This window comes from Parambassis ranga, chromosome 21 (assembly GCF_900634625.1).
Source record: "Parambassis ranga chromosome 21, fParRan2.1, whole genome shotgun sequence".
Lineage (NCBI taxonomy): Eukaryota > Metazoa > Chordata > Actinopteri > Ambassidae > Parambassis > Parambassis ranga.
The window spans coordinates 16,289,523-16,304,686 of NC_041041.1; the positions used below are offsets into that span (position 1 = coordinate 16,289,523).

A 15,164-nucleotide genomic window follows, 5' to 3' on the forward strand; every position below is an offset into this window, starting at 1 on the left:
AACAGTTCTGCTGTGCTTAAGCTAGATATTTCAATCTGAATATGGTAAAGACCAAAACAGAGCTAGCTTACCTGCATTGGGGAAATACAAACACAGCTCCACTGGTACTATTGCTCCCATTATTAGATATGTTGGGAAGAACATGTAAAAAATGATGTGCTTTTCAAATCAATGACACTGTAGCTTTGTCATTGTCAACAACAGTCTACTATCAGTCTCCTATGGCCTGCGAGTCTTTATTAAACTGGAACTTATCACTGTTTGTACTTAGTAAAAAACAAAAGTGATGTCTATTGGCTAATTGTTACATGCTTAGACTGGTGGGATCTTGTCCAAAGAACTGCATGTTACTGTGTGTAATAACAGAGGAAGGAGTCCAAGAATAGACTCTTCAGTGTAATGGCTGTACAATGATGTGCACTTACAGCAGCCTGTTGTAGTGTCGCTGTAGAAAAGGCTGATCTATAGAAACTTCACTATCTTCATATCAGATAAGTACTATCTGTGCAAACAACTCACTCATAACATCTCTCATTCAGGCGTGTTTACAGACACGAGATATGTCTTCCACCCCAAACCTTTGCTACAAGCAGGGGCTGAGATGTAAATCTGAGGATCCAAGATACTTAAGAAATGAAGGAAGAACTCCATCTGCTGGATAACTATTGCTTGTGCTTATTGTAAAAACAGACATCTTAAAGGGAGCGTTCAGCAGTTTTACACGTCCTATAGGCAGACAGATGTACAGTAACCAGGCTGTAAGGCAGTCAGATGTAAACCTTGTATCTGTCACAATCCACTATATATAAGGAGCAACAATGATGACATACATAATTATACATCTCTTGAAAATATTGAATTACAACATGTTTCCTAAAGGACCGTACAGGTTTAGATCATTCTTCGAGAAGTCATAGGTCTAGAAAGGTGCATATAAATAAATGTTATACAGACATCTTATAAAAAATGACACCCCTTCCTAGCATTCCTAGCAAAAAGTGGTGTGTTCTCATAGCCTCTGTTATGACATTGCTGTCATAATGTTATAATGCCATAAAAAATATTTCACTGGAGAGGTGCAGGCAAAAAGCCCTGAGTCATCCTGCTTTTTGTGTGATGTGTTTGCTTTATTTTGATGATTTATTTAAATTTATTTGATATGTGTTGCAAAATTTCACCACATGGTTCCTTCAGGACTGTAGATGTTCTGTACCTTCCATTGATCAATGATTTCCCTTTACACTGTGCAGCTGTGCAGCGATCCCTCCGTGCAGGGCCTGACTGTGGTAAGAAACTGCATGCAGCACTAGATGGCAGTGCTGATTCAAAGATTACATCCTTAGCAATGTTGCCTAAAAATGCGCATTCCTCCCCTGGGGGCCTGAAAAACCTTGCTGTGCATTTTTAGGGAGCAATTCAGTCGTATGTCTTTAATTTAAAACACATAGATAATCCACAGTTTACTGGCTCTTGTTGGCTGAAGGACAGGCAGACACAAGACTTAATCAGTGATTTATTCTTTAGGCTTAAATGATTTAGTAATGTCTGGTGTCACCATAGATATATGTATGTCTTGACATCTGTGTAATATGTTTTCCAACCTTCTCTTTTATCAGTCTGCAAGTCATTGCAAGAAGTCATTTTAATATCGCACAGCGAACAAAACCCTGAACAATCAAATGAATAATGGCTCATTAGCTGATGATTATCCTGCTATTGTGCATGCTCTCACCATCATATTTCATTAGTTACACTTATGCTTTTCTCATTACGATTGTGCCTTCATTTAACATGAAGTATTGGTAATGTCACACCTGTGAGGACAACTTTTAAGAGGACTGCCATGAAAATGTCACAAGCTACCCTAGGGTCTCATATCAGTCCAAATAAAAGAGACCAGGATCCATCCTCTTCACCTCTAAGCTCCTTACCCTCATTACAAATGGCTATTGTAGGGTCATACTTCCACAGGTTTCCCTTCTGTGCTGGGCTGCATGGTAGCGCTGCACTGATGCTGTCTGATGGCTACAGTGAGTCACAGGGAGCCAAACTTGTGGCTAAAGGCTAAGCACAGGCAGACAGAAAAAACACACCCGCTTATCATGACTAAACAAAAAAAACTATTTATTTATATAACTCTTCTTAAAGAACATTTCCATCAAGTTGATGCACCAGAAAGATGTGATATGCTGAAAATCTATTTCATCATTTAGTCATGTCATCAGTCATGGAGTGCAGCTGACACAAATATTGTTCACATCAGGAAGAGAAGCTACACTGTCAAATTCTCACAGCTAATCACCTACAGGGCCAGACATAGGTCATAATAACAACAACTTTTATTACCAAGTATCAGAGCTTTCGTTATGTCTTCACAATAAATACAATGTGGCTCCAAATTGACAGATTACCCAAAGGCCCTGTTAAAATGTCACAAGTGGAAAGTTTGACTAAACTCACACTCTGTCACCTGTGGGGAAAACAAGGATGCTGGTAACAAAGCTTCAGTGTGCGAGGTGCAGAGAAGACAAGGCAGCATGCTGGTGCTGTTTCTTTTTCGAACACCTTCTGGCAAACTGTACTGTAATTTTAAAATGTTAAGTGGGATTATGAAATGCAAGATTAACAACAAACTATCTGTGTTTACTCCTCTGCCCTGCAGCTACAACCACCAAGACTGATCCATAATAATAATAATCCCCAGACAGAGAACAAACAACATCTGAGCACGGAGAGAGGGGAGAGGGTTAAGTCTCAGCAGTGTGAGCGGCAGATGGTGACACTGCAGCAGCACTTCTCCAGGTAACACCTTCACCACACCAACAACCTCACTGTGCGCACAAACACAACATTGTTAAACACACAAACGGCTTATAAATACCGATGAACAGTAGAATCTTGGCTAACAGCTCGTTGACTGTATGACAACATGACTCCACCCATCATATGAAAGTAAAGCCAACATTTTTTCCTCACAGGTGCTGCCATGTTGGAAAAAACCCACCATTGTGCACCATTAATGCATTGTGCACACCCATCGCTCAACCTTTTGTGTAGCTTGGCAGCTCCATTGGCTGCTGACTGCAACATTACTCACATTACTTCCTCCTTTCAGCCAACAGTAATTTATTAAATATGACCATTAAAAACAACATTTGAAGACAGATCAGCGTGAAGCATTTAAAGTAGGCAACAAACCATAAACCACCTCTGGAAAACATTTATTTGAGAAGTACTTTTAGTTTTTTATTGGGTCCATTTCCTGTACGCCAATGTGGGGGAGGCGGAGTTTATGATACTGCAGCCATCCACCAGAGGGTGATTACAATAGTTTGGCCTCCCTTCTGGGCAGCTGTCATGTTGTTCATTTTCATTTAAAGTCAATGAGATTGCCCCTGAAGCACATTAAACAAGGTTTTCTTCTGATTTCGGTGGAAAATGTCTTTTTCAGTGTCATAAGGTTAAGATAAAAAACTGGACTCTTTGTCCAGTTTTTGCAGTAATTTGGGGACTATGGGTGACAGAATCAGTATGAGCATCACTACTCCACTAGTTTTTTTTTCATCAGTGTGTATCAGAAGGGTTCCCCCTTTAACAACCCCTTCATCTCAGCAACAGACAATTCAGAGTATACACCTGGGCTTCTGCGAGACGCCAACACTTGAGAGGATGTTGGTTTTTTTTAAAGAGAGGGGTAAAAATGCATCATACTCAGATTTATTGGACCACCGGCACTAACACCTGTTATGAAATGTCACCCCTTTGCAGTGTGACCCAGTGTCACTGACTATTGATCTCCACTCCCAGCTTGTGATAAAGGGAAATAATAACCAAGCATTATGTCCACCCGTCTGTTAGGCTCCTGACAGTGCCTCATGATCCAAGTTCGATTGCATCTGCATATATGCTCAGCCAGGTGTGAGATTAGGCTCTGGTGATTTGTGACTGTAAGTTAATTCCCCCCCTGCCATGCAGACAATATTAAATCCACTGCCCAATACTTAGGGAAATTACAGCACATATTAGGTTTTTTTTAGTCTTTGATAGTGAGCTCAGGTTGATTTATCAGGAAGAGTGGTCTTACTAATCACACAAATCTAAAAAATCCTTCTCTTTTGTACAAATTGTTGCTACAAATATAATGTTGAAATACCAACTTGCTGGCCTCTGAGGATGTGTGAGTGGAGCCCAGGAAGCTCTGAAAGATCTCCAAATTTATTTACAAAACAACTTCATTGACTGACTTCCGAGATTTTAGATGTTTCCATATTGAAAGATCTGATACTGCATAGATCAGTTACTGCAACAACAAACACTAAATCACTGCAATTTGCTAGTGCTCCAACTGAGATGCTGCCTTTTTCATTAATTGCATTTCTTTTTCCAAATTAGGGTTTAAGTAATTTTGTTTTAATATGCTCTTTTTATATAATTCAACTGCATGTTAAATCATAGCGAGAAGATAAACTGCAGGATGCCATACTGACCCAAATGCTTCACTGAGCTGTAGACTTAAAGCAGAATAGCAACGAGCTGTCTCCCCACATTGCGTGTGTTTGTAGTGTTTTCACTAAAGTAGGGAAAGGGGTCACATTACTACTTAAGTAGAAAACTAGGCCATTCATTCATACATTGTTGCTTAAGGTGACAAGGGGGGGGGGGGGTCAGGCTTTGAAAAAATGTAGCCTATGGCAAAATGTCATAAAGCAGCAGCAGTGCCTCTGGTATGAAGGAAGGGCCATTTGTGTTTAAGAAAAATATGGATGCATGGTCACTGGAGCAATCAGTCATACAGTAAACACATGCATGGGTGCACATGTGTGTCTGATATGTAAAGTGTGGATGTACTACACAGTGCATTGAAATAAGAATTGATGATCTTTTGAGACCAGTTCACTTTTGGCATTGGAATCAGCCACCTTAAGTCCCACAGTCTTATAAAAGGGCAGTGATAATCCCATGTGACAGACAGTGTGGTATCGTAACCATCTTTGGTTACACTATATGCTATCAGTGACAGGTGTACCTGCAGGCATCGTATGCACTGTAGGAATTTCTGACCTTTGCATTGGCCTAAAAGAAAGAATGTTTGCAGCCTTAAATTCCAATGACATTTTTACTGTTTATTAAAGGGTCATTTTTTTATCACAACATATGAACAGTTTAGTTAATATTTGATGTTTGGAGTGCATAAAATCAGTTTGGAAACTCCAAATGCTTAGTGTGAAATAGATGGTATTATTTTGTGGCTTTTGGGGGATTTTCAGGTATTTATTATTAGCTATGTGGCATTGTTGTGAATTGACGTGTGCTGCTAGATCTTTGATGCAATTTTGACCCACTTCAACTAATCTTATAGTTTGCTCAGAGGAAATAGAAAGCTGTAATATACCGAAAACACCACATCTAAAAGGAGGTCTGTAGGACGGTGGACTGCAGACACCTCTCCTGCCAGACTGAGTCATGAGATTAGGACGGCATGGAGAGTTTGAGGCCTTGTTAGGGTTCAGACGGACAGGGTGTGCGCTTGTTTTTCCCTTTTCAGAGAGCACTCCACTGTGCATTAGTTCCCACATGGTCCACAGAGAGACCACCAGACCCACTTTCCCTTCAGTGCCCAATCACAAACGTGGACTGGTGACTGCTCTGAACATAACACTGAGGACTCGTGCGGTTAGCCTCATTTCAAATGACCAGCAGTCAGTGGAAGAGCAGCATGGGGTGAGTGAAGGCTGAGTAGGAAGTGAAGGCAATGAATGAAATATTGATGAGAATAGCATGAATTTTGAAAGGAATAGGTGGACTTTATGAGGAGCAGGTGTGATGAACACCAACTATGGTATTGTGACTGTTAGACTGAGGCTCAGGTGCTGACTGAATAATATGTTAGTTATGACTTATATGTATTAATGAGGGCTCACAGGAGAAGTTTGAGTGCTTTGAATCTTTGTCAGTTGTTGGTAGCATCAAACGTGTAGCTCTATTTACTTATGGGCAGCTCAAAAAGATAGGTGCTGCAGAGGTTAGTGGTACATAGTACACAGGTATCTGCTTAAAACCAGAAAAACAAAAAAACAAAAAAAAACAATGAAGAGTTGCTTTTTGATCTCTCCAGGATTCTATCTGCATCAAATTTGAATAAATTGCCTCAATGCGGCCTTCAGATATCACACAAGAATATATGGACAAATGCATGCACATGTACGTATACATGGACACATCACTAAAACTGTAACGGGTCAGGTCCCTGGCTTAAGCCCTGTTCAGACATAAACCTCTAATTTTCTCTATTTATTTAGAGATAATCATCTTTTTCTCTGAATATAGACCCTACTAAGACCATCTCAGCAAACCAAAAGTCTATAAAGCTGAGTCTGATGTATTTTTAAAAAGTTATCCTCTGTCATCATATAAACCTGCACACATTGCCGTAGTACAGTGGATTCTGCAGAAAGCTTCCATGTGTGGTCTGTCATGAGTCTGTCAAAGCACCGCAGTGCAGCACTGCTGTTCCTGGTGAGATCTGAACCCCCAACCATCCTGACTGTGCTGATGGCCTGCTGAAACTGACATCTGCACTCCACATCTGGCCTTTCAGATGGCATGTGTTACTCTTAAATGAGTTTACCATTTTCTGGACTCCAGTAACTCCAGAGTTTGTCGTTTCCCCCACCACTCCGCTCGCTGTTTCCTCTTTGACTGGGTTTGTTTCAGGTCAGTGGCAGTGACTTGGAGCAGGAATGCCGATGGTGTGCTCACAGTCAGCAGCTAGTAATAATGGCTGTGTCACACGCAGCAAAAGGCGGCTGTAAGTGACAGGGCAAAATGTCACTGCATACGAGATTATGGGGGACATGGTCAGCGTCTATCAAGCATATACAGCTTAGAGGGAAAACAATTATAAAAACACAGGCAGAGACTGCTCTGGTACAATAAGGGCCATATGGAGAAATGTCAGCAGGAGTTTAATGGGAGTTTTGGATCTGCAAATCCACATGCATCCATATGTGAAAAAGGAAACAGAAATACAAAGGTGGCAGCGCCTACAACCTAAAAAAAAACAACAGAAAAATCCTAAATTATCTAGCTTAGCCCCAGGTGCAAAGCCAACTGTCACACATTAGCATCAAACGACAAAACTGAGGAGCACAGAAGTAGCCAACTAGCAGACCTCCCTCCAACAGCCATGATGGAAGGAGCAGTTTATCCAGTGGTGTTGTGGAATTATGCAGATTGACTGTTTAATCAGGTTCATGTTCACTCAGTTGTACCTCTTTGCTTCCAATTAGCAAATGTATCCAGTATGATGGAAAACTGATGTTGTACTGCTCACACCACCTTCTTCATTCTGTCTTTGCATTGTCATAAACAATTATACTGAAGACAAAAATGTGTCAGAAAGGAGGAGGAGTCCCAAACTGACTGAGGTTACTTACAAACATATGTTTGCAGTGGCTGCGGGGTGGCACTGTCAATCAGATGGTTCACCACTCTGACACGCTGTCATTATGTGGGTTATATTTTAACCACTCTATTCTCCTTGACCACAGCATGGAGGAGACCGTGAGAACACTACTGCAGAAACAGGACTCACCAGAAGGGCCCAAGGTGGACCCACTGGACCTCATGAAAGCTTACAAGGTATGCAGGGTTTGGCATGGGCTGGATGGGATGTTACAGAGTTTGAAATCCAGTTTAATTTATTATGAAAAGAAACAAAATGTTTCTTCAATATCTTCAGTATTATTAAACTATGGTTTGTATGTTTCTTAAGCCTCCCCCAAACACATTGTGGTCACACATCACACACAGGTCAGCTCATCAGCTTGCTGTTTTAAATTGTAATTTAAACAGGCTTTATTTGTTTATACTGTGCACGCCTCTCTGATATCTTCTGATATATTAAAATATGTTGCATGCTAGTAGTGCTGACTGGTACCTGTCAGCGTTCATACTGATACAATCAGAGTCCATTTATTCAAGGTCTGATTTGCAGTTTTGAGTGTTAATTGATACATATGTTTTATTAGCTTTTTCCTATATTCTTTAAAACTCTCAAAATCAACCTTACTAAACTTTGCTAAAGTGTTGCAGTGATAGTTAAGTTCTTTTCTCATTGATGTTTACAGAACGAGCCTCACTGAAAATCAGCAGAGCTAAGTGAAAATAGGCCCACATGAATAATACATGGCACCAATATTTCAACATTTCAGCCTTCTTTTGGTTTGCTAAGGGAACCCTGTAACCTTTTATATTGTGTCTCACACCAGCAGATAGATGGATACCAGTTACAGTACTTTTTTCTTTTTTTCCTCAGTAAATTTCTTTAATTATTCCATAATAGATCATATAGTTTTTTTGCTCCTTTGCTGCTGTTACATCCCACTACAGATACTGAAAACAGGAATTTCAGCAAATGGTTAAAACATACATCTGTTTATATACAATGATTTTCTGGATTTTATCAAACAACACAGGACCTGTTCTTAAAAGGTCATTTACTGAAACATAAGCACTGGTACAATGTAAACCCCCCCCCCCACCCCACCCACCAGAAGTGGTTCTGGTCACATTCCCTTTAACACCTGCATAGAAAAAACTGCTGTACTCACACTACAGATGGGCATTGATTAGGTGTCCAATAAAAGGGGGACTCAAGATTTCTTTCTGTTCTCTTTAGCTGGAGTCCACTGGAATCTGGAGAATTTTCTGATATTAAGGCATCTTTGATCTGCACTCTGTATTACAGGACAAACTCCTGGAGGAAATGTGGAAGCAGCAGGACAGTCTGGAGGGTCCCACAGTCACAGTAGCAGAAACACCTGCCTCGCCAGCAGCCAGTGGTGGATCAGAGGAAAATTCAAAGGACAGCAATCCCTTGCTCGAGCGACTCAGAGCGCTTGAGGTAAAGTGGGTTGCAAGGGCCACTTCTTACCCTTCCCCCAACTGTTCCCCAATCCTACTCCCCTTTTCCTGTTCCCCACAACCTTTATCCTTTCCATTCACCCCTAAAATGTCCGATCAGTCAAATAGATAGATAGATAGATAGATAGATAGATAGATAGATAGATAGATAGATAGATAGATAGATAGATAGATAGATAGATAGATAGATAGATAGATAGATAGATAGATAGATAGATAGATAGATAGATAGATAGATAGATAGATAGATAAAGTTCTTTATTTATCAGAATATCAGAGAAAGTTTGACCCTGTTGTGTTGATTCAGTCCTCTGGGCATGAAGAGTGCAGAAGACAAAGCAGTTATTCATATCCACGAGGTGATAATTAAAAGGCTGACAGGGTTGTTAACATTTGGAATCAGTGGTCCAGTGAATGTACAGTGTGCTCCTCTGTTACACCTTCCCTGCTGAAAGAGTAATAGGACTTACCATCTGTTGAGAGGTCTCAGGCAGCCAGTGTTGATGCCACCTCACCTGCACATCCCAAAAATCTGACTGACGTTATAAAGAAATGAATAAATAAATAAATAAACATACTGTTATGTAGATTTTAATATCTTTTTCATCACTTTACTTTTATAATAATCAACTTAACTAATAAGCAGTGAACTCATTAAAGCCAGGAAAGTTTGAGTTTGTTGATACTGGTGTTAGTGTAGGTGGTGAGTGTTAACAGATCTGATTCATAGGTTTGTAGTTATTGGATGTCACACTTTTTTTTCTTAAAACACATGTCTGAGGTAAATGCATATGAAGAAAATGTGAACCCGACTTGTGTAATTAATTATCCTAATAATAGGATAAGATAATTAGCAGTATGGACCCTTAAGAGCTTTGGAAATGACACATTGCACATTATTTGGGGTGTAATACTTCAGAAAGCCTGCATAACTACTGATGTTCATTTAGACTAGAGTGGTGACTTAAATAACATCAGTTGTCTTGCCTTTGATGACCCTGATGGATAAGTGAGTGTATTTTGAAGTGTGTATACGTTATTTTTCCAACGCTGTAATTAAACTTGCCAAACTGGAGAAACAGTACACACTTTTCCATTTAGTTTGAGACTATAGGGAAGCAAGGCTCCAAACACTTACATCTTTACAAATGATCTTTGTTTATGGACACTTTAAGTCTAATTTTACATTTGTGGGTATTTAGAAATATAACATTTGTTATTCATAATCAGATATTGATTAATGAAGCTAAGGGTGTGAACTCATGTTGCATAATTCAAATACAGCTCCAACACTGTAATTGTGAGTGGTCAGAACTTTACTGACCTTTACACCGAACACCAAGTGTACACGTCTGCCAGCCTCCTGGCTGTTCTGTGGCCTTTAAAAACTAAAAAGAATCATTTCTAAGGAGAAAGTCTGTCTTTATGCAGCTTATTTTCAGTAACTATTAGTCTGTCATTTCAGCAGCCAGTTACTGAAACAGGTTAAAGCAGGGTGGTGAATATTTTTGGTTATCACCTCAGGTTAGAGCTACGTCATGCTGAGCTGTGTGTGTTGAGTTCTCTTTTGAACCCTGCTCACTCCTCTGATCAGCCATTTCTGTGTTTCTGTGAAGCTGTTGTTCAGACGAGTTGCCCACAGCGTTTAACTGAAAGCAGCCCAGCTCAGGTGGCCCAGCCTTTAAGATTTACTGGATTAATCATTTCAGTCAGAAGTCACCCTCTGAGTTCTCCGAATGGTTTTGCTTCCCTGTTGGGCAGAACCTGTGTCAATAATTGAATTGTACCTGGGGTACCACAAGTCAGGCTTACAGACACAGTGGATGCCTGGAATTTAAAGCTCATTCATTTGCATGCATATGTCTCCAATGAACCATCTGACTGTGCTGTGGGGGAAGCACTGTGTCCGTCTGTGAAGCTTCAAAATACAATCAAAAGCTTGAATTCATTCTATTACCTATTTTTAATTGCTGAAATTAAGCTATCCAATGTCCTTGGCTCTGTCCTATCAATTCAAGTTTAATAAGCTATATTGATATTGATATGGTAGTGCATTCATCGCTTACCTGTGTGTGTTTGTTTCTACAGGCAGAGAACTCTGCTCTGTCCATAGAAAACGACAACCAAAGGAAGCAGTATGAGCGCTGTTTGGATGAGGCGAGTACCAATGAGTCACCAGTGGATGTTCATATACTCTTTTCTATACTGTTTCATTACCCAGAATTCATCTGCTATAAAACAAAAGTAGCTTTCGTGCATGTGTATTTTCGTGTGGTGTATTTTTTATTCTTTCTGAGAGATGAAAGTTTGTTTTGTTTTTTGTTTCTTAGTAACAGAGTCAGGCTAACCTGGCTCCACCGCCATAGTTAAAGTATGTTTTGGTTCTTTTTTTAAAAACAGAAAGCCTACAAATATAGAAAAATAAGGTAGTGTATACTTTTAGCTTTCAACTTAAGGCTACACTTATTTGGTGTTCACTTCTCAGACAACACATGAGACTGTGCTTCTGTAGTCGAGAGATGCACACACACACTCAGACTATTATCTTTGGAGCTGGTGAGGTCCATAGAGGGAAGTCCAGAACAGCTCTAATTGAAGCGGACAGACAACAAAGCTCCTGGTGATATGAGGATAAGGGCTGGAGAAGCAAGCCTGGCCATTCAGGAACATACAGACTCCCAAAATGTTTTTTTTTTTTCCAACTCCTTCTTCTTTTCTCCTGACAACACTTTAAAAGTCTCATTTTTCCTCCATCTCTCTCCAGCTACCAAAACAGTGGCACTTTATTTTTCTTCACTAATGGCCTTGTTACCATGGAGATTGCTGCCCATGAGAATTTAACATTTTCTAGTTGAGGACAGAAATTTCAGGCTTTCTGCAGTGGGATTAATTTCTTTTCTGCTGCTTTTCAGTCTTATTATGCACATGAATCTTTTTTAGGGTAAAACATTCAGAAGGCTTCCTGTTCTGTGTGGTCTGAATGAGCTGAGGCGAGTCGTTTGATAGGAAGATGAAAGAAGGTGGCGGAAAAATCATTTTGTTGCACACACAAAAAAATGGAAACACAGTTTTTATTCTAATGTCAGGACATTAATATATGTTTCCACTTCAGAATTTAAAATAAACAGGCTTTTAGATTGTTTGTAAGTTTTAGTCTTCCTGTAGAAGTCCACGCTCTGAAAACGCACCTTGTCAGAAGTAATTATGTGTTCTCTTACACAGACATTTGCTCAGAGTATTTACATTTTATATTTCATGGTAACTGTAGGCAATAGCTGAGTGATTTCACTAAGTCGGACTGAGTGATGCAACAGGCTGTCAATTTGTCCTCACAGCATCTTACAAGTCTGTATGTTCTCACTGCTGGAGTTTGTATTAGGTCATTCTCATTTTCAGTCTCCACACATCTCAAATCACCACACAAAGAAATGAAACCAAACATAATGATGGCATTCATGATTTCAACATGTTTTTTTTTTTATTTTCCCCTTCCAGGTGGCTAACCAGGTGGTCCAGGCCCTCCTCACACAGAAGGTTTGTCTTTGAAGCATCATTAATGCAGTTAGCTGATATTATCAAAGACATGCTGAGTGTCACAGTGATGAGAAGGAAAGATTAGCTACATAATTGTTGTCATGCCTTGTGATGTTTGAAAGGAAAAAGAAAGCACCATCCTTTGATGGTGTAATGATCAGTCTTTAATATGAACACTAATTAAAAATAGAGGGGTGAACTCGGCTCATATGACATGTCCCTACAAACGAGTCTCTTTGAATAACTTCCTCAATCACACACAAAACCAGACAAGTTAATAATACAATGATCATCAGTACAATTGTGACACAACAAAGAGACACATAAAACAAAAACACAACATGAAACCATCATTCAGCTGTATAAGGAAACCGCACCATTTAATTAACTATGATGTTATGATGTGAATTTAAACAATATGAATTAAAGACCATTATACTAAGGTAAAGAACTAATGTAAGTCAATATAGACAGTTTTTTCCTAGTTTACCTTTATGAACCCATGCCCCAGTGCATGCTGGGAGGAGACAGAAATCCTGGTTTGAATTTACCATAATAACAACAGCTGTATTTTTAGCTGCAGATATTAAAAGAGACAGTACATTACACACACACACACAATTATTTATTTTTTGTGAACTCTTTGTGATCTTCTCTTCAAATCTTCAGTTATCTGTCTATTTTCATTTGTTTCTAGGATTTGAAAGAGGAGTGTGTGAAGCTGAGGACCCGTGTCTTTGACTTGGAGCAGCAAAACCGCATACTGAGCGTGCTGTTTCAACAACGTGTCAAAATGTCCAATATTCCTGTCTCTCAGGTAGGAGCACAGTGTCATGGATCCAAACAGACACTGACCCTCTTCAAGACCGTTTGAAATTTGCATGACCAGTTCTCCACTTTTAGTAACTTTAAAAAGAAAAAAAGATTTTTAATTCGGTATAGTGTCTGTTTCTTTCTTGAGTGCACTGGGAGTTATCAAACAAGCATTACAGCTATATCCCTCTGCTTTTATGCTAATCATGTCAGAACTAGCCAAATAGTGATCCTCATGCAGAGGAAGGTGGTGGTGTAGAAACTTTAAGCGAAGTCGAACATGTTTGTCTAATTGGAGCTGTCTGAGCTGTAGAGGGGAAATTTGGATAAACCCTGGCTATTTTCGTACTGGTGTTAATCATTGTGAAAACTGCTTGTAATGAACTGTAAAGCTTTATGGCAGCACGTTAAAAAGAAAAACAAGTAACAAATCCACAGATTAATCACCTGACATTAGAGTTTCCACTCTCTAGTATACATCTGTATGTTTAATGTGGTTAACATATTTCATCACTCAGTATTATTATAATACTGTAAAAACAGCTGCAAATAGAGTCAAGCAGTGGAAATTACTTTATTTATAAGTCACACACGAGGCTAGTACATAATTGATGGAGAGTGATACTTTCGATAGACAGATTTTTTTTGCATTCTGAGTCAGCCAGTCTAGCCCTGTCAAGCCTTTATTTTAGTTTTACATTCAAAAGCTGTAGTTATAGAATCATTGTGTTGTTGTAGTGGATGAATGTACCAGCAGGAATGTTCATGCTTATTGAAGACACTAAATTGTGTGCTGTGCTATTGAATTTCTGCTCTGTGCGTAGTGGTGCGGCGTGCTACTTGTCCTCAGACTTTGATTATTTTTATTGGAGGGCAGGGATGTATAAGCCTCATACAGAGGTGTGATTGGCAAAGCATAAAAAAAGCAGGAAAATATATGATACCAGCACCAAACAACCTGCACCCTGACCCCCACAGCACACACACACTAACTGCCCATTAACATGATCACTTCACTTTACCAGGGAATTGCATTGGAATGGAAACAAAAAAAACAACAAATAATGGTATTGTTATTTTTCACTGATTCGTGTTAATCTGTTAATTCTAAACCATAACCAGTAGTCAGTGTGTAAGCTACAGTTACTGGTTTTGACTCTACCCCCCTGATCTGTGTAACTAACATGAGTTGCATCCTTCTCACCCCTGACTGAAGTGCTGGTTTAATATACTGTGCATGCTTTTATATTAAGAAAAAACACAATCTTTGCCTATCTGCTTATTCTGTCTTTAAATGCCTCACCCCAACCGTGAGTGCAAACAAAACCGCTTGCGGTGTTTATAGCAGCAGTATTGGGTGGACAGGGACCCGGACTCCTGAGTAAAGGTCTGCCGTGTTGTCTGTAGCACCACCATCCCTTACCTGGACCCTAGCGGGGACATTTGCTGCTCTATTGGTCCCATGACTGGATGACTTGGGGCAATAAATTCACACGTTCCATTTGGCCATCCAGCATAAATATAGTCATGTGTCATATCTGGGGCGTGTATTATTGATCAAATGTGGCGTTTAGAACATGTTGCAGCATCTGTCTGATGAAACTTAGTTCTTTGAAATGAACTGCAGTAAATTTAATCCCAGGGTACAGATATTTGTAAAGTGAGGTCAGATGGACAGCCACAGAATAATTTAATAATCCAAATAAAACATCTTTCTTGTATTTCAGATGAGCAGTGGTCTTGATGAGAGTTCTGGAAGATTCGGATCCAAACTCTTTTGAAAGTCTTGTGCAGTCATAAATGAACATTCTGTTAGCTTCCTCTGGGAACAGTTCTTCTCCTCTGTGTGTATTCAGCTTAGTGGAAATTGTTCTGCAAAGTCCAATAATTCC

The 15,164-nt window shown here is 39.6% G+C and overlaps 1 protein-coding gene across 5 annotated transcripts in view; it reads left to right on the top strand.

Annotated features, from left to right (window-relative positions):
* Positions 1-15,164, top strand: part of LOC114426254 (nck-associated protein 5-like) — a 42,547-nt gene that overhangs the window by 9,646 nt on the left and 17,737 nt on the right. For all 5 annotated transcript variants that reach the window (XR_003669343.1, XR_003669344.1, XM_028393525.1 and 2 more), the window contains exons 2-7: positions 2,663-2,802; positions 7,551-7,641; positions 8,750-8,905; positions 11,014-11,082; positions 12,421-12,459; positions 13,157-13,276. Coding sequence is in view for 3 of the 5 variants with exons in the window: in XM_028393525.1 (XP_028249326.1) it covers positions 2,663-2,802; positions 7,551-7,641; positions 8,750-8,905; positions 11,014-11,082; positions 12,421-12,459; positions 13,157-13,276 (615 nt within the window). In the remaining 2 variants the exon portion in view is untranslated. The remainder of the gene's footprint in view (positions 1-2,662; positions 2,803-7,550; positions 7,642-8,749; positions 8,906-11,013; positions 11,083-12,420; positions 12,460-13,156; positions 13,277-15,164) is intronic.